The following is a 19,566-nucleotide window of genomic DNA, read 5'->3' on the forward strand; positions in this document are numbered from 1 at the left end:
AAATGTAGTGATGATAATTTAGTGCAATTTTTTTGTTACTGTTCCCTATCCATCACATAGTAAAATGTGTTTTTAGCTCAGGGGATCTGGTCCAACAGCTGAGGTTTGCCATCCCCTGTTTTAAAAATGCATAATAAAATATTTAAGAATAAGATGATGTGATGACTGGGATTTGCTTCAAAATATTCCAGCATTAGGAAAGTGTGGTGGGAGTATAGGTGAAACAAGAATTGGTTTTACATTCGCTTTTTTTCTTTTGCTACAGGGTCTCACTCTGTTATCTAGGCTGGAGTGCAACAATCATAGCTCACTGTAGTCTCAAACTCTCAGGCTCAAGTGATCCTCCCACCTCAGCCTCCTGAATAGCTGGGACCACGGATGTATGTCACCATGCCTGGCTATTTTTTTTTTTTTTTTTTTTTTTTGAGATGGAGTCTCACTCTTGTTGCCCAGGCTGGAGTGCAGTAGCACAATATTGGCTCATTGCAACCTCCGCCTCCCAGGTTCAAGCAATTTTCCTGCCTCAGCCTCCTGAGTAGCTGGGATTACAGGCATGCACCACCACGCCCGGCTAATTTTGTGTTTTTAGAAGAGACGGGTTTCTTCATGTTGGTCAGGCTCGTCTTGAACTCTCAGGTGATCTGCCCACCTCGGCTTCCCAAAGTGTTGGGATTACAGGCATGAGCCACCATGCCTGGGCTATCTGGCTACTTTTTTAACCTTTTGTAGAAACCAGGGTCTTTCTATAATTCTCAGGCTGGTTTTGAACGCCTGGGTTCAAGCAATCCTCTTGCCTCGGCCTTTCAAAGTGCCGGGGTTACAGGCGTGAGCCACGGCAAAGAACCTTGCATTAATTATTGAAGTTGGATGGTGGTATCTGAAGACACATTATGTTATTCTGTTTTGCATATATTTGAAATTTTTCATACTAAAAATTATAAAACAATTCTTTGAGTTGAGATGTCCCTCCAGAAATGCATCCCTGGCATCAGAAGTTTAATGCCAGGCTTGAAATACCTCCTCAGGATATCCGGTATGGGGGAACTGTCATAAAGTATGAGGGAGATTGATGAATGCAAGGTATCTCAGACACCCACACCCCTTGTGGAGAATTGCCTTCCCATAGCACTAAGTGGCCATAATTCATATCACATGACTCCAAGTAGCCACTGATTGGATAAGATTGGTCACCTGACCACAATGCTATCAAACGATTGGCCATTCAGTGACCAATGATGTGGCTGAAGAAGAAAAGGTGAGCTGGACGAATCAGATGCTCTTTCATGAGACTACTATCTGAGAGATCCTAGTGAAGTAGGAGGTGGGATTCAACTCTGGACTAGATTGAGTACCAGGTGAAACGGAAAAGGCACCAAAAGCACCTCTCTGTAAGATGTGCCCACCAGCACAATGATAGTTTACCATTGCCATGGCTATCCAGAATGTACTATCCCTTTTCTAGAAATTTCTGAATAACCTGCCCCTTTTCATGTAATTGAAAGTGGGAATAAATATGACTAGAGAGCTGCCCCTGAGCGGCTACTACTTTGTGTCCTGCTGTGCAAGGAACAGTACCTCTGCTGTTGTGCACTACTGTTTCAAGAAAAGTTCTTGATGCCACTGGGCTGCCCTTGAATTCTTTCCTGGGCAAAGCCAGGAACCCTCCCTGGCTAAGTTCCAATGTCAGGCTCACCTGGCCTGCACCACTGGAAAGTGACTGTTTATATCCTTGTACTAACTGCCCTCTCCACACTCATCTTTCCCTAAAACAAGTTCTGCTAAGCCTTTGCTTTAATGGAAACTTCCCAAAATGCCCTTTGCTTCACACTTCAATTTGAACCACCACTCATTTCCTGCTACCACAGCAGACACCGCCAGATGGCTCTCGGCTGTGGAAAAGAGTTCTATCTGGACTTTTGAGAGCTCTCCAGATTTTTGACCTGAGTGGTGGTTTCATAGTTCTTCATTTGTGAATAAGTTGCTGCACTATTTTCTCTGCCTATCTCACAATTTTTCCCTTTTTTCTATTATTATTATTATTGAGGTGGAGTTTTGCTCTTGTTGGCCAGGCTGGAGTGCAATGGCATGATCTCAGCTCACTGCAACCTCCGCCTCCCAGGTTCAGGCGATTCTCCTGCCTCAGCCTCCCGAATAGCTGGGATCACAGGCATGTGCCACCATGCCCAGCTTATTTTGTATTTTTAGTAGAGACAGGGTTTCTTCATGTTGGTTAGGCTGGTCTCTAACTCCTGATTTCAGCTGATCCGCCCTCCTCGGCCTCCCAAAGTGCTGGGATTACAGCCGTGAGCCACCGCGCCCATCCTATTTTTTAAAATAAAAATAGAGGCGAGGTCTTACATGATGCCTAGGCTGATCACGATTTCCCCCACCTCAGCCTCCCAAAGTGCTGGGATTACAAGCATGAGCCACCACACCTGGCACAATTACTTTTTTCTTTGAGGGGGGATATTTTACCTCCAAAGCTTGTGAACACTTTGCTCAGGAAAACTAAACAAAAATCCTTTCAAAACTGTCTTTCACATAGCCCACTGAATGTATGAAAACCCTTGTGTGTGTTTTCTCCCCTGGAAATAAAGCTCTTACCCAAGTCCTTGCAGGAAAACGAGGGATCACTTCAGGCAGTGGTGATGGCCAACGTGACCATGAGGTCTTGGTCTCTCCAGATTCCCACCTCGCCTGCCAGCAGGAACAATGCTTGCTCCCCATCCAGCCCTCCCCGCAGGACCAAAACACACACAGGCAAGGAGCCATTTATAGTTGTGAGTTTATTAAGGGAGTTCCTGTGCTTCTAGAATCAGCCCTTGCTGCCTATGGTCTTCTTGATCCAGTCCAGGTAGCGGCAGATGTTGGTATAGACCCCAGGTCTGTTGGGTCTCCCACAGGGGTCTGAGCCCCAGGAGGTGATGCCCTGGAGTGCACCATCACACACCAGGGGGCCCCCAGAATCACCCTAGATGGGGAGAATGAGAACAGGGTTGCACCTGACATGTCCACAAAGTCTCTTTTCCTGCTGTCCCAGCGTTTTACCAGGTTTTTTTTTTTCTTTCTCTCTTTTGAGATGGAGTTTTGCTCTTGTTGCCCAGGCTGGAGTGCAATGGTGTGATCTCTGTTCACCGCAACCTCTGCCTCGCGGGTTCAAGTGATTCTCCTGCCTCAGCCTCCCAAGTAGCTGGGATTACAGGCATGCACCACCACACCTGGCTAATTTTGTATTTTTAGTAGAGATGGGGTTTCACCATGTTGGTCAGGCTGGTCTTGAACTCCCGACCTCAGGGGATCTGCCTGCCTCAGCCTCCCAAAGTTCTGGGATTACAGGTGTAAGCGACCACACTGAGCCATTTTACCAGTTTTTTAGCATGATTGGTCCCCTGTGGCCAATGGGGGTAACATCATTTTCCTCTGAGACCAGTCAGGACAAGGCTCAGGGCTTCCATGTACAGACAGACATGGTATCCAAGGATAATGGTCAAAACACTGATGAAAGAGGGGAAAGAATGAAATCTCGGCCAGGCACAATGGCTCACACCTGGAATCCCAGCACTTTGGGAGGGATCACTCGAAGTCAGGAGTTTGAGACCAGCCTGGCCAACATGGTGAAACCTCATCTACTAAAAATACAAAAATTAGCTGGGTGTGGTGGCGGGTACCTATAATCCCAGCTGCTTGGGAGGCTGAGGTGGGAGAATTGCTTGAGCCCGGGAGGCAAAGGCTACAGTGGGCGGAGATTGTGCCACTGCACTCCAGCCTGGGTGACAGAGCGAGACCATGTCTCAAAAAAAAAAAAAAAAAAGAGTTCTCAAGGGTCCAATCCAGGGAGAAGACAGTAGGGTTTACGTGGAGAGGACTGAGCTGGTTTTCTCCATTTCTGCCAGTAGTGAAGGCATCATTGATTGCAGTTACCAAACACCATTAGAAAGGATCAACGTTCTTGTGGACACACACACACGCACACAAAAAAAGAGCATATCCCCAAGGGACACACACACACACAAACACACATACACACCATATCCCCAAGGCACACGCACGCACGCATATACACACACACACACATAGCATATCCCCAAGGGATAAACACACCATATCCCCAAGGGACACACACACACACACACACACACACACACAGCATATCCCCAAGGGACACATACACACACATACACACTATATCCCCAAGGCACACACACATACAGCATATCCCTACAGGATACACACACACACCCCATATCCCCAAGGTGCACGCGCATGTGCGCACACACACAAACCACATCCCCAAGGGAGAGACACACACACACACACACACACACAGCATATCCCCAAGGGACACATACACACCATATCCCCAAGGTGCGCACACACACAGCATATCCCCACGGGATACACACACGCACACATCCCCAAGGCGCGCACACACACAGCATATCCCCATGGGATACACACACGCACACATCCCCAAGGCGCGCACACACACACACGCACGCAGCATATCTTCAAGGGACACACACACATATACAAACACACACCATATCCCCAAGGTATGCACGCAAGCATATGCACACACACACACACACACACACACACACCCCCCATATCCCCAGGGGACAGTGGCTGAACTCTTTTTTTTTTTTTTTTTTTTTTTTGAGACGGAGTTTCACTCGTTACCCAGGCTGGAGTGCAATGGTGTGACCTCGGCTCACCTCAACCTCCGCCTCCTGGGTTCAGGCAATTCTCCTGCCTCAGCCTCCTGAGTAGCTGGGATTACAGGCACGCACCACCGTGCCCAGCTAATTTTTTTTGCATTTTTAGTAGAGATGGGGTTTCACCATGTTGACCAGGATGGTCTTGATCTCTTGACCTCGTGATCCACCCGCCTCGGCCTCCCAAAGTGCTGGGATTACAGGTGTGAGCCACCGCGCCCAGCCGGCTGAACTCTTAGTGGAAGAAACCACTGTCTGTATGGAGCAATCCAGAGAGACAGTATCGCTGATGGAAATGACTCCATTCTTGGCCAGTGGGGAAGAAAGCATTGTCTTTAGAGACCAATCATTAGTGAAGGCGGTGGGGCTTCCAGGTAGGGGACAAAGCCAGGGGAGTGCTGGGAACAATGAAGATGCAGTTAGAAGAGAGAGTTATCTCTATGACAACTCCCAAGAGAAAGGGATGGGAGCTCATTGAGGAGGCACTCCAGTCAACAGCACCATTTCCTGATGCCAACTCGGAAGATAGCATTGTCTCCCAAGGAACCAATCACAGGAGAAAGGAACCAGCCTTGGGATTCTAGCCAGTCTCAAAGAAAAGTGGCTGACCACCTGGCCAGTGGTAAAGTTGGCACAGATTCCACGATGTAATGCTGGGAGCAAGAGCAGGGAACTCCCCTCACCTCTGGCCTCCACTCTCTCCTTCCTGGACATCTACCCCACCCTCTATAGCTCCCAGCTCTGCATCCCATCCTGCAGGTAAGGGTTTGAAAGAAAACAGCAGCAATTTAATGTTCCTAATTCCTAGGCTGTGTGACTTTCAGAGAGAGTTTGGCCTTCTCTGAACCTGGTTCCCACTCCGTAGGGATGGGGCAACTGCTCCAGGAACTGTCTTTGGGACTACTTCCCTTACCACCTCCCCCATCCAAGCCTTGAGCCTCTAGAGGGCCATGAGGGATGAGCGGGGAGGATTTCAGAAATCACTCACCTGGCACGTGTCAGCCCCATTGTTGTTGCCTGCACAGATCATGGCATCTGTGATCTGCTCTGGGTAGGCATCCTCACACTTCTTCTGGGGAAAGATTTTTACTTCTGCACAGTTGAGAGTGTCAGGAAAATTCTCTGGGGGGAAGAGGTTGTAAGGTTCCCTAAGACAGCAGCCCTTTGCCTCCATTCCTGTCTGGATCTAGGATGTAACGAGGGAGTTTTCCAGCTGCGTGGGGGAGTTTTCTGACACTTTGCACAGAGCACATCACTTCTCACATTAAATGAAGCTGTGTCCTCTGCTATTGGGCTTTCGCCATCTAGAGAGGGGTCCTTGGATCTCACATATTTTTTCTTGCCCTGAGCCATTTTCAAATCAAGGGGCTGGGGACTACTTGGAGGTGCCCCTTGACCATCTCTTTCCAGTCTTCCTGCCCTCAGACAACCAGGTCCTCAATCTGTGCTAAATCCTGCTCTTTCCAACTGTCACCTCCTCCTGGAAGCCTTCCCTGACCACTCTAATTTAAACATACCATTGCTCCATTGCTCCCTAGCCTTTTACCCTCCACAATATTTCCTTACAGCACTTAACTCTACCTATTATTTTATTTTATGTGTATTTGTTTATTGTCTATTTCTCCCATCTAGCTTACAACTCCATAAGGACAAGGACTTTGTATAGTTTGCTCATGACTGTATATCCAGTGCCTGCAACAGCACCTGGGGCATACTAGGTGCTCAAAAAACAAGGGTTGAATTAATGATTGAAGGTGGAATCGATCTTTGTTATTAACCTCTTTTGAGGACTAGACTTCTTCAAAGCGTCTTTGAGGGGGAAACCCTTCCATCTGGCACCTCTACATGCCAAAAGCTATACATTCACAATCTCATTTAATCCTCACAATAGCGCTTTGAAGGAGGGATGCGTTCATTCATTTCATTATTCATTCATCCAGCAAATACTTACTGAGTACCTACTATGTACCAGGCACCATCCTGAGCACTAGGAACACACGATGAAGGAAACCGATGTAACCTGAACCCTCATGGGGCTAAAAAATCTATTAGATGACGATTCCCGTTTTGCAGATGAGGAAAGTGAGGCTCAGAGATGAAAAGGAATTTGCCCAAGGTGAAGGGGCAGAGCCATAGTTTGAACTGATCTACCTGATTTGCAAGCAGGTGTGTTTCTACAGCAGCACACTGTCTCATCCAAAGCGTTCAGGGCAGGAGTGAGACAGACAGGGACCTGAATGCTGAACTTTGCCACTTCCTGGAGAAGCCCATTGACTGACTCTGAGCTGAGTCCCAACTTTTTCGCTGTGAAGGAAGATGAGGAGCTGCCTGGATTCTGGAATCCCAAAGGTACCCAGCTTCATTGGAAGTCCAGACTTTGGGGTCCAGAGTCAGGAGGGAGCTAGGATTGCTGGGTCCTGGGAGAAGAAGGGCCTTGACTCCTGGGTCTGAGGAAAGAGGGGACCAGGGCCCAGGTTTCCTGGGCTCCAGAGGGAGAAAAAGGCTGGGCGTGATACTCACACTTGTAATCCCAGGACTTTGGGAGGCTGAGGCGGGCAGATCACTTGAGGTCAGGAGTTCGAGACCAGCCTGGCCAACATAGTGAAACCCTGTCTCTACAAAAAATACAAAAATTAGCTGTGATTTTTGTATTTTGCCTGTAATGCCAGCTACTCAGAAGGCTGAGGCATGAGGATCATTTGAACCTGGGAGGCGGAGGTTGCCATGAGCTGAGATTGTGCCACTGCACTCCAGCCTGGGCAACTGAGTGAAACTGTGTCCCTCTACTATAAAAAAAAAAAAAAAAAAAAAAAAAAAAAAGGAGGGCGGTGGGGGAGAAAGTGCTTAGGAGCCTGTTTTCCTGGGCCTCTGAGAAGTCCAAATATCCCGAGTGTGTTAAGATTACCTAACATCCTATACAACGAAAGGTCTCATAGGACAGTGCTCTCTGCCATAAAGGAGGGGCTTTTCTCGCCCTGCTTAACAATCTGCTAGTTGGTTCTCTTTCTCTCACCACTCCTGTTAGTAGTCTGGTCTTCAAGGTTTATAATATGACTCCCGCTTGTGAATCTCAACATCACGATCACTTTCCCTTCTTTGTCTCCTTCTAGAGGGACCAAGCTTTGCCAATAGCTTGGGGTCCACTAGGCCAACCAGCTCTTCGTCTCCCTCCCACTAGTGGCCAAGCCCACTACCTTGGGGACTGGTGGTAGTGCCCCAGCCTGAGATGGTACACTTCTGGCCAGGGTGGATGCAGTGGTCTGCCAGGCTGATGGGCTTCACTTTGGAGCCCAGGGATGCCTGGCTGCGCAGTTGAAGCAGCATCAGATCATGGTTGTGGTCGTCCACGTTGCTGCTGTTGTAGCAGGGGTGTGGGATGGACTGAACCACAGCTATTTCTTGCTCCGGCCCATCCTTTTTCTGTAGGCTATGGTCTCCCAGACGCACTGTGTATTTCCTGTAATGGCAGGGACAGTTTGGGACCCAGGCAGGGGTATTGCCCCCAGCCCCCTCCTCCCTTAGACCCAGAAATCCAGTCCTCAGCTCTCTCCTTCTTGAGTGGAAATCCAGCCTCCTCTTTCCTCTTTCCCCAGCCGACCTCTGTCCCCGTCATCCACTCACGGTTTTTTACAGTGGGCAGCCGTGACGACCCAGTTGCGACCTATAAGGACACCGCCACAGAGCAGTTGCTCGCCCTGGAACAAGGCCGCCTGCCAAGGCTGCGAATGGGGTTGGCACTCCTGACCCCCCAGCACCTTGTTCTCCTGTGCCCTGGAGTGTCCTGCAGCAGGAGGGAGGGGGTTGGATTGCCACCCTCTGGGGCAGTGCCAGGGCTGGGAAGGCCACTGTGGAGTCGAATGGACACACGGCAAGTTCTCCGCATACAACTTAGTGAGGGGAGCCCGGGTGTCCACACGCTGCCACGCAGGCACACTCATTTCGGTCCATGTATATCATACAAGAGGCACACACCCAAGCATGCTCCCACATGCTTCCACATGAGTCTACATGCCCGTATACTCCCACATGAATCCATGCCCCCAAGCAAGCAGCCCCCCACCCGCTGTGGGTATTCAGACAATTTGCAGCATAACCGAACCTACTCCTTCCTACCCGCTGCCACCTGTTTCTTGCCTCCATGCACCCTGAGGAAAGCCCACAGAGGCTTCTGCATCGTATCACACCCTTCACATCTGTGCACACGCACCCACATAACCACCGCGGCATTCCCACAGACTCCCCGGCGCCACGGCTGCCTTCAGACCTCTCCCCTCCGGAGGCCTCCGCAACCCTCCTCACCTGCCCAGATTTTCCCCAGCAAGAGCAGGAACATCCACTTCAGGCCTGCACGAGGTGGGGGGCGTCCCATGGTGAGGTCTGGGAAATGGAGAGGGCGGGGCCGGGAGACAGGAAGGAGGAGCCTGAAAGCCCAGTTCTGGATTTTGGGACTGGAGAGAGAGCTGAGCGCATCGGGACTGTTTCGGGCTTCTCCGGAGGAAGCGGAGGCATGGGATTGGATTCCTACTTTCCAAGGGAGGAGGGAGTTCGGGTCCTGGATGTCTGTATCTGAAGGGACAGGGAGCTGGGAGCTGGGACTCCTAAATTTGGGAGAGGAGGAAGCTGGGTCTCGAGAGAGGTCATCTGAATCTGGGGTCCTGGAACCTGGAAAAGGAGGGTCTGGGCCTGATGTCTGTGTCTGAGTACCTCGGCACCTCACCTTCCAGAATCCACGGGGTGGGGTCACCTAGTGATTCGGACCCAGTGGAGGAGGCCCCAGTACTTCAGTTCTCCCTGCTTGGTACTCGAGTCTGGAGCCTTTTAACTGGGACGCTCCGCCTCTAGTTCCTCCTCCTCCTGCACTGGAGCCTAGGGAGCTTCTGGGAACTGCAACGCTGGGTGTGAGAAGGGGCGGAGGGGGCTGAACGTGAAATCTTAGGGAGGAAGGGCTGGAATCTCAGACTCCTGAGGCTAAGGAGAGGAGGGAGTCGGTGCTAAGATTCTAAGATGTGAAACGTAAAGGGCTGGGGGCCAAGACTTTAGTTCTGAGAGGGGAGGAGGCTGGGGCCTGGATTCCTGGGTCTGAGGGAGGAGAGGCTGGGGCCTGGACTCCTAAATCTAAGGGAGGAGGAGCTGGGACCTGGGCTTTTAGGTCTGAGGGAGGAGGGGCTGGGGGCCTGGATTCCTAAATCTAAGGGAGGAGGAGCTGGGACCTGGGCTTTTAGGTCTGAGGGAGGAGGGGCTGGGGGCCTGCATTCCTGGGTGTGAAGGAGGAGGGGGCGGGGGCTAAATTCTAAGTACTTGTAAAAGGAGAGGCTTGGAGCCTGATCTTTTGTGGGAGAAGGGGGCTGCAGCCAGTAACCCGAAACGGAAGAAAGGTAGGTCTTCTTGGGTCAGACACCTGAGGGTGGATCGGGCCCCGCCCGCTGCCCCCTGAGAGGTCCCGGATCTGGGAGGGCAGGTTTGGGAGGCACCGTGACCTGGTTTCCCCTTCGCCTGGAGGCGGCAGGACCAACCCAAGCAGAACCCAGGAGGCTTGCTGCAATAGGCCTGATGGAGGGAGACTTTAAGCAGGACTTATTAGGGGGAGGGGGAGTTGCAACGCGGTAGCGGTTCCCTCATCTGCCCTTTACTGCCCACCCGTTGCCCTCCACTCAGCCCACAGCTCGGGCAGAAAGAAGGTGAGGTTTCATGTTTACTGTAAAATCATCCATTAGCTCTAAAGGTATCGAGACCCTCCCTCAATTTCCCCTCAAGTCCCCGCCAGGATTCAAACCTAGGACACTTGCGTCTGGGCCACGAGGGGCGGAGCCCGAGCTCCACGTGGGCGCAGGAACTGCGCCCCTGACCTCATGGGGCGGGGCGGGATCTCTGGTGCAGGAGGCGGGGACACAAGGGGTGGAGTCCCGAGAGGAAGTCCCATTGGACAAAGTTCTGAGGGGCGGAGCTATTTTGTGTACGTGATTCCTTGGGGCGGAGCCACAGGCTGTGCTGTTCCAAGAGAGCAGTGACAGTTGTCCGTGGTAGAACCGGGCTCTGAAGGGCGTGTCCCTGCTCCGTTCTGAGGGGGGCGCGACTGTGTCTTGGGTTGACCTTGTGAGGAAGCGGAGCCTCAGGGGCGGGGTCTCAGGGCAGCTGGAGATCAAGGGTGGGCACCATTGAGGCTGGAACCCTTCGGGAACCGCCTACCCCGTGCCCTGCGGCCTCTCTTGGGTTTCCAAGGTGCCCCCGAGGCGCGAGGGGTCAGTTCTCCATGGTTGCTTGGATCCAGTCTAAGTAGTGGCATACGCTGGTGTAGACTGCGGGGTGCCGGGGTCTGGAGCAGGGCTCACCACCCCCGGATACCACACCTGCCAAGGTTCCGTTGCAAACCAGGGGGCCCCCAGAGTCACCCTGTATGCGAAAGAAGGGCAGAGGAACTGTTAGGCCCCTCTCTTCGTCACAATAACACGGGCCACTTTCTCCTTCCCAAAAAGGCCCCAGCCCCTTCCTCCTCCAACACCCGAGAGCCCCCCATCTCCAGCCTCTCTTCCCTCTGACCCAGGAGTAAAAGCTCAGAGCCCCCACTTCCCCGCAGGACATAACTTCCTCCTCCCCCAGGTCTCAGACTCCAGACACCCAGCCCATTCTTCCTGTAGATCCAGAAGTCTGGACCTCCAGACCTCTCATCTTTTACACTCAGGAGTCCAGGCCCTGGTCCTCTCCTCTCCCAGGAACCAGGTGTCCCAGGCTCCTCATTTTGACCCAGGAAGGCTGGGGGCCTATCCCTCTCCTTCCCTAAGGCCTAGGAAACTTAGCAGGACAGCCTCATTTTCCCCAGAGTAAGGTCTCACCTGGCAGGAACCTCTGCCCCCCTCCCACAGGCCCGCACAGAGCATGCTGTCCGAGATGTGGCCCGGGTATGCCCAGTGACAGAGTTTGTTCTCCAGGATGCTGATGTTGGCACACTGCAGTGTGACTGGAAACAGCGCTGTGGGGAAGGAGACTGTCAAGGATCTGAAACTGTCTCTCAGCACCCCACCGTCCTGAGTCCTCCCTGCAGCTTTTCCAAAGGACCCATGGAGCCACATTTAAGACCCTCAAACATAGAGACAAGAGACAGTGACAGACAGTCATAACATGCAGGAGAAACAAATGAAGACAAGGAGGAAGGAAGGGGGACAAGAAGAGAGAGAGGCTGGCTGGATATGGTGGCTCATGCCTCTAATCCCAGCACTTTGGGAGGCTGAGGCCGGCAGATCACTTGAGGTCAGGAGTTCAAAACCAGGCCAGTCAGCATAGTGAAACCCCATCTTTAGGAAAAATATAAAAATTAGCCGGGTATGATGGCAGGAGCCTGTAATCCCAGCTACACAGGAGGCTGAGTTACAAGAATTGCCTGAACCCAGGAGGTGGAGGTTGCAGTGAGCTGAGACTGTATCACTGTACTCCAGCCTGGGGGACAGAGGGAGACTCCATCTCAAAAACATAATAATAATAATAATAAAATAAGAAGAGAGGAAGAGTGTTAGATATAAAAAGAGTTCCTCTTCCAAGGATTAACTTGCTCAGTGTCCTTGCTCTTTGTTCCCTGTTTTCAAGGCCAGATTTCCTTACTCTCTGTATTTCCTGCCCTGGTAAACAAACTCCCCACCGGTCCTTATCTATAGAGACCACATTCCACATATGCTACGCACTCTATAGATTACCCCTCCTGTCACAACGGCTCCTTCCCCCAAAACTGCACTCTCCACGGGTATAACCACATTCCTGCACTTTTCAAGTTAGCCAGCCAGGTTCAGCTTAGATTGTGTGGTCCAACTCCAGCCAATGGAGATAGGACACAGCAGCAGGGAAGAGCTGCATTAGAAATAAAAACTCCTTCCCTTCTTTGTCCAGTGTGCTCTCGCCATTGCTCCATCGGGAGCAGCACCCTTTCTGCAGAAAGTAAGTTTGCCTTGCTGAGAGATCCTTTGTCTCAGTGCTTATTCTTCTTTGTGGCACTGAGCATTTGTTCCCAGCAAAGAGAAACAGAAAGATGCATGCAGAGATCCAAGAGACAAGAGGAGATGCATCTATAATTCACACAGAGAAATAGGAGAAATAGAGGCCATGAAGGGAGATGGAGACCTCTAAAGGGGAAAGCGATTCTCTGAAGAGGCAATAAAGACATAGAGACAGACCCAGAGATCTCAAGGGGTGGAAGGAAGGCAGTGAGATAAAGGGGAAGAGATTTACAGGAAGATGATCACTGGTGGAGACAGAGACATAGAGATGCCAGATACAGCATGGATAGTAGATGTGTCAGTGTAGCTGTGGAGATGGATATATATATAATACATATGTGCCTCTATATAAGACATGGATGCAGACTCAGACACATCAAGGGCCATGATAAACAACTGATAAACAAATCGGGGACAGTGGCTGTGCAGGGAGACAGGAGCCATTACGGCCCATTGGAGTGGACCAGAGAACTTATCTTGGTTGAAGGGAGCAGCTTCCATTGACCCAGCCCAGTGCTTGCTATTTTGGGAATGTGAGTTCTTCAAACTTTTTCAAATGAATCCAGAAACCTGGCTTTTGTATAAAACCTTCCAGGTTTTAGATATTGGCAGCAACAAATTCATACTTTTTCAATACACTGACCCAATGGGTCAGTGATCCGTGACTCTGAGAGACGTGGCCTTATTTCCATTCTAAGATGAACGTATTTTCACATTTAAACATCTCTGGGCCAGGTACAGGGGATCACACCTGTAATTCCAGCACTTTGGGAGGCCAGGAGTTGGAGAACAGCCTGGACAACATAGCAAGACCTCATCTCTGCTAAAAATTAAAAAATAAATTAGCTGGTGTTGGGTGTGGTGGCACATGCCTGTAGTCTCAGCTACTTGGGAGGTTGACGTGAGAGGATGGCTTGAGACCAGGTGTTTAAAGCTGCAGTGAGCCATGATCACACTGTTGTGCTTCAGCCTGGGCAATAAAGCAAGACCCTGTCTCAGAAACAAACAAAAACTCTGAAATTAGAATGTGTCTTCCAGAAAAATGATGTTATATCATCAATGAGATCTTTCTTCTTATTATTAGCATAAAATAATGGTACATCTGAAAAATTCAAGCATCTTAGATTTGATGAAATATATCAATTGGCAGATAGACTTACAGAGAGAGGAGAGAGAAAGGCAGAAGACAGAGATGAAAAGGCAGAGACAGAGGGGTGAGGGAGCCAGATGCTGGCATGAGGTTTCAGAGAGAGTTCTGGGCCAGGTCATACCCTTGGGGCTGGTCACGGCCCCCCAGCCTGAGATGAGACACTGCGTGCCTGGGGAGACACAGGTCTGGCTGAGGTTGAGGGGCTGCACAGCAGGACTCAGACGTGCCTGCCTGGGCAGACGGATCAGCATGATGTCATCATTGTGGTCATTGGCACTGAGGTCCTTGTTGAAGCCAGGGTGGGGGAAGAAGTCCGTGACGCGGAACAGCTGCTCTGGACCCTCCCATTTCCAGAGGTGGTGCTCTCCAAGGCGGACCCACAGATACCTGCTGGACAGGCCTCAGAGGTCAAGCCAGGGGAAGGGAAGGGTCCTTTCAGCCCAGCCCTCTTTTCCTGTCCATCAGCGTGCTGTGTGACCCTTTGCAAACCACACACCCTCTCTGGGACCCCATCATCTATGTCTGGCCCATGGTGCTGTGATTTTAAGCAAGGCACACACCTCCTCTGGGTCCCTTCTCCCCACTCTGATGTTTTGTGTGCCTCCGTTTTTGTAGCTCTCCCCACAAAGCACCCCCTCCTAATTCCTGGCTCAGTGAGCCACCTTCCTCCCTACTCCCCTGGAGCCTTGGAGGTGACTTGGGTCCCAGGAACGGTGTAGGCACTGGGGGGGCCCCACCTACCACACAACAGCCCCACCCCTGCCCCCACAGGTCTGGTGGCTTCTGTGGGAGTGGCTCTGTATGTCTGAGTGGTGTGTGTGTGTATGTGTGCATGGGTATGAAAGGGGATGGGATATGGAAAATCCCCAAATTGGGGGTCATTTGTGGCCTCAGCTTTTCCTGACTATCATATCCTTCACCCTTCAATGCATGTCTTTCTGATGTCTAGCCTTAAGCCCTCACCACAGTGCTAGCCCACTTGTTCCACTTCTGGTCCATGCCCTAGACAGCTGGGATCCTTTCAGGGTCAACAAAAGTTCATTCCCAGCCTCTGACCTCTGACATTAGGCAGCAGGCTAATGACTGCGAATTCAGGGTTGGGGAACCAGAGACATCTGTCTCTGTCTCTCTCTGTTATTCTTGCTGTCTTGGCTCTGGATCTGGATAGTTCTCACCCCACCATCCCCTCATCCCCCACATCCCTTCATCCCCCTACCCTTCCTCTGCCTTTTTTCCACCTTCATATCTCTGCATTTCTCCTGCTTGACTTTCAGCTAAAATCTAAACATTGCTCTCCCAGACTGATGTACAGGCCTAAGTTAAAAGAGGTCCCATCACAAAGCAATGCATGATGGGAAATTCCCACACAGCATCTCTTACCAGCATCAGTGCTTTATTCCTGGAGGAAAGAAAATTGGAACAGTATGGATAGTCACCTTTCAGAGGCAATGGAGAGAGGATTCCTGCATCAGGTAGATTCCAGGATACTATTAGATTGCCCGGAATCTAAGATTCTAGAATTCTGAGATTCTGACACTCTATTATCCATGATTCTAGAAACCAGAGGTTCAAGTTTTAGAGTTTTTATGAACCCAAGATTCTAACATTCCAGATTCCCCTGGATCAAAAAACTCCAGGATTTTAACATTATCTGAATTAAATCTAAGGCTTGAGCCTAGAATTTTAATATTCTGGGACAAAAAGACTAGAATTTCATCATTCTAGAAATCTGTAAACCTGTAACTTTAGAAATTTAAGAGTCTGGGATTCAAACACTTTAAGACTCCAGAATTCTTTAAATCTCACTATTCTAGGATACTGTGAATTAAAGATTCTGGGACTGTGAGTTTCCATTTTCAATGAACCTAGAAAGCTCTGAATCTAAGATTCTAGGATCACACTAGCCAATATGGCTATTGAACACTTGAAATGTGGCTTATATGTGTAAAATACAGGACAGACTTCAAAGGTTAGTACCGAAAGTAAACTGTATCATTCATACTTATTTACAAATGGATTACATGTTGAAATAATTTTTTGAGTATGTCAAGTTAAATCTATTACAATTAATTGTACTCATTTCTTATTTTTCAAATGTGTCCACCAGAAATTTAAATTTAACGCACGTGGCTGGCGTCATAATTGCTCTGGGCAGTGCTGATCCAGACTGCTAAGATTCTACTAGTCTCCAAATCTATGATTCTATAATTTGCTGAGGCTATTGTAGAATTTCATAAATTCAAGATTTTAGGATTCTGTGATTCTGGATTTCTCTGGGTCAGTCTAGGATTTGAAGAACCTAAGTTTTGAATCTTAGATTCCTCAAATGAGATATTGTCAGACTCTAGAATTTTAGGATTTGGGAAGCAACCCTTCATAATTCTAAGAGTTGAACTTTTGGTATCAGACGTGGAGGCTCCGCACTTGCTGCCCACAGCACCCCTCACCCTTTCCTGACCCCCAGCCCCCACCCCTCCTCAGCATGGCCAGCCCGGGTCACTCACGGCTTGTGGCAGTGGGCAGCTGTAAGCAGCCAGCGGTCACTGATGAGGGTGGCCCCACAGAAGAGCCGGGTGAGGTGGAAGAGGCCGGCCTGCCAAGGCTGGGAGTTGGGGCGACATTCCTCGGCCCCGATGGCCCGGGTGTCTGCCCGGCCATGCCCTGGGGGTGGGGACGAGGGACAAAGGGGTCAGTGAAGAGCAGGCTGGGAGAGCAGGGAGAGGATGCTGAGAAGCCTAGACGGCAGGAGGCAGAAGCCTGGGGAGGGAGGGAAGAACAAGATGACCGTAGTACAGCCATGGAGGGGAAGCCAGCCCAGGAGCCTCACCTGCCAGCAGAGACAGCAGAGCACAGAGGAGTCCCAGCTTCATGACCCCTGGGCACCTGGATCCTGGAGCGTGCACCTGGCACCCAGTGCTTCTTTATGGTAAGCCATGACATCTCCTTCCTCCTCCATGGGGCGGCCCCTGTGATTAATCGGGGTTAAGAAATGTCCCTGGGGGAGGGGAAAGCCCTGGGGCTGTGACAGGGGCCTTGGGAGAGGAGCTAAGTGCAGGGGGACCCCCCCTTTTGGGAGGAGCTGACGGCTTGCTGGGCCAGAGCTTGACTGAATGAAGGAGGAGGGCTGGGTGTGTGGAGAGGTTGTGGGCACCTCCTCTAGGGTCTTCAGAGTAGGAATCCCCATTCCTCATTGCCGTGGGCTACAAGATACAGAATCATTTGTGTCCTGGAAAACAGGGAAGATCCTTGAGGCCTAAGGTCCTGGGGTGGAGCAGGTTGGTTTTGGGAAAAGCAGTGGTGTGGTGTGCAGAGACCAACCTCCCAGGGCAGGCTGGAGGGATGTGTGGCAGGACCCCCCAGAAAGCAGGCTAGGGGTGGGAGACAGAGTCAGGACTCAGGCACAAGAGCAAAAATACAAAGAGAGGTAGAGAGACAGAAGGACCCCAGGTAAGAGGAGGAGCTGGAGGAGGAGAGAGAGAGAGAACAAGAAAAAGACTGAGGGAAGCCCAAGTGGAGAGAGGCAGAGATTGCAGGCAGCTGCATAGGTCTACACACCTCACAGAACCTTTCCTGCCCTGAAGATTTGGGCCTCTTCCCACAAGGACAAGGCCCTCTCCTAGAATGTTGAGGAATCTGGTTCCATCTGGATTAACCCACTCTTGTCATAACCTGCCCTCTTCCCCACAGCTCCACCACCCAAAGACCCAAGTGCCCAACCCGCCAGGGAGCAAGTGTCTATGCTCTCTCTTAATACATCCTGATCTTTGCCAAATCCTGAGAACATTTGCTATATATTTTTTTCATCCATCTTCCTGTCCCCACACCCATTTTCCTTTCCATCACCCCATCCTCCCTGCCCCTCTCCTCATCATTCCCGCTCAGCAGGTGAACAGCCTCTGGAGGGCTGGGCCCACGTCTGACTCATCTCTGTCCCAGCATCACCCAGTTACAGGCAGAACTGGGCTTGCAGAAGTGTTCAGGAGATGTTCATTGAGTGAGTGAATGTCTTTCTCCATATCCTTTTCCTGGTGAACTCCTAGTCATCCCTCAACACCCAACCTCAATGCTCCCTCCTCCAGGAGATCTCTGATACCTTCAGGCAGAGTCCATCTTTGCCTCCCCCGGGCATGCATAATCCCTTCTTCCACTTTCTCCTGCCCACAGGCCTGGTTATGAAGCTGGGTCTGGGCTCCCCTTGAATGTTCTTTCCCTATGGTCTCATGGTTTGGAGCATGGACTCTGGAACTGAACCTTCTGTGTGCAAATCTCAATGATTAGGTGTGATTAGCCATGAGGTGTGTGACTTTGGGCAAGTCACCAGACCTCTCTGTTACTCCATCTTTTTTTTTTTTTTTCCAAGATGGAATCTTGCTCTGTCACCCAGGCTGGAGTGCAGTGGTGCAATCTCGGCTCACTGCAACCTCCGCTTCCTGGGTTCAAGCAATTATACTGCCTCAGCCTCCCAAGTAGCTGGGATTACAGGCATGCACCACCATGCCCAGCTCCTTTCTGTATTTTTAGTAGAGATGGGGTTTCACCATGTTAGCCAGGCTGGTCTTGGATTCCTGACCTCAGGAGATCAGCTCTCCTCAGCCTCCCAAAGTGCTGGGATACAGGCATGAGCCACCGTGCCGGACCTGTTCCATCTGTTAAGTTGCAATAACAATCAGGGTTGTGGGGGAATTATGCAAATTTACACACATGAAGCACAACGGCGTCTGGCACATGGTAAGCATTCGATGTCTACCCATTGCCTGCAGAAACCTGCAGGGCCTTTATCATCGCAAATATCACCTGCCTGCAGTTGTCTCACTCCCTTTCCAGACAGGGGAGCCTTTGAGACCAGGGTCTGGGTATCCAGCATGTGCTAAGTGCCACGCTAACTGCCTTTCAAAGCATTTTAAGCTAGGCATGGTGGCTCACACCTGTAACACCAGCACTTTGGGGGGCCAAGGTGGGTAGATCACTTGAGGTCAGGAGTTCAAGACCAGCCTGGCCAACATGGTGAAACGCTGTCTCTACTAAAAATATAAAATATTAGCTGGGCGTGGTGGCAGGCACCTATAATCCCAGCTGCTCCAGAGGCTGAGGCAGGAAAATTGCTTGAACCCACAAGGCAGAGGTTGCAGTGAGCCTAGATAGTGCCACTGCACTCCAGCCTAGCCTAGGGTGAGACTGTCTCAAATTTAAAAAAAGGAGCATTTTAATAGCTACCTTTATCGACTATGTTCTCAGTGCCTGGTGTTTACTTTGCATGTATATTATCTCATTTAATTATCTTTTTTTTTTTTTTGGTTTTTGGACACAGTCTCTGTTGCCAAGGCTGGAGTACAGTGGCATGATCATAGCTCACTGCAGCCTCAACCTCCTGGACTCAAGTGATCCTCCTGCCTCAGCCTCCTGAATACCTGGGAATATAAGGTGTGCACCACCATGCTGGGAATTTTTTTTTTCTTTTTTAGTAGAGACCAGGTCTCACTGTGTTGCCCATAGGCTGATCTTAAACCCTTGAGTTTAAGCAATGCACCTGCCCCCTCCTCTCAAAGTGCTGGGATTACAGGTGTGAGCCACTGCACTTGGCCTATCTCATTTAATTTTCACAGGAGTCTAATGAAGCAGGTGTCTCCATTTCACAGAGTGGAAACTGGGGAAGAGAGAGCATTCAAGTAATCTGTTCAAAACCATACAGCAAAGGGATTGAAAAGCATTTCCTTCTCTA

At 50.4% G+C, this 19,566-nt stretch overlaps 2 protein-coding genes and 1 long non-coding RNA gene across 16 annotated transcripts in view; 1 reads left to right on the plus strand and 2 right to left on the minus strand.

Annotated features, from left to right (window-relative positions):
- Window positions 1–19,566, plus strand: part of LOC144580747 (uncharacterized) — a 164,258-nt gene that overhangs the window by 129,533 nt on the left and 15,159 nt on the right. For 2 of the 3 annotated variants that reach the window (XR_013530866.1, XR_013530858.1), the window contains exon 11: window positions 266–946. The exons of the other annotated variant lie outside the window; for it this stretch is intronic. This is a non-coding gene — a long non-coding RNA (uncharacterized LOC144580747). Of the gene's footprint in view, window positions 1–265; window positions 947–19,566 lie in introns of those variants that run through there. 3 annotated transcript variants of the gene reach the window in all.
- KLK8 (kallikrein related peptidase 8) lies at window positions 2,768–9,508 on the minus strand. Of its 12 annotated transcripts, none has more exons than XM_035285180.3 (6): window positions 9,433–9,508; window positions 9,015–9,092; window positions 8,337–8,376; window positions 7,910–8,172; window positions 5,704–5,837; window positions 2,768–2,971 (listed from the first exon to the last, which is right to left on the minus strand). In XM_035285180.3, exons 2-6 carry the CDS (start codon window positions 9,082–9,084, stop codon window positions 2,816–2,818), a joined length of 663 nt encoding a protein of 220 aa, XP_035141071.1. In that variant the 5' UTR covers window positions 9,085–9,092; window positions 9,433–9,508; the 3' UTR covers window positions 2,768–2,815. The 12 variants fall into 12 exon arrangements, with proteins under 12 accessions (XP_035141071.1, XP_035141068.1, XP_078215671.1 ...); XM_035285177.3 differs by having other exon boundaries at window positions 8,337–8,496; XM_078359545.1 differs by having other exon boundaries at window positions 9,420–9,508.
- On the minus strand, window positions 10,956–16,739 carry KLK9 (kallikrein related peptidase 9). Its single transcript, XM_035285303.3, has 5 exons — window positions 16,675–16,739; window positions 16,352–16,508; window positions 13,969–14,234; window positions 11,546–11,682; window positions 10,956–11,105 (listed from the first exon to the last, which is right to left on the minus strand). The coding sequence occupies exons 1-5, from the start codon at window positions 16,715–16,717 to the stop codon at window positions 10,956–10,958; spliced, it is 753 nt and encodes a 250-aa protein (XP_035141194.1). The 5' UTR covers window positions 16,718–16,739.

This window comes from Callithrix jacchus, chromosome 22 (assembly GCF_049354715.1).
Source record: "Callithrix jacchus isolate 240 chromosome 22, calJac240_pri, whole genome shotgun sequence".
Taxonomy (NCBI): domain Eukaryota; kingdom Metazoa; phylum Chordata; class Mammalia; order Primates; family Cebidae; genus Callithrix; species Callithrix jacchus.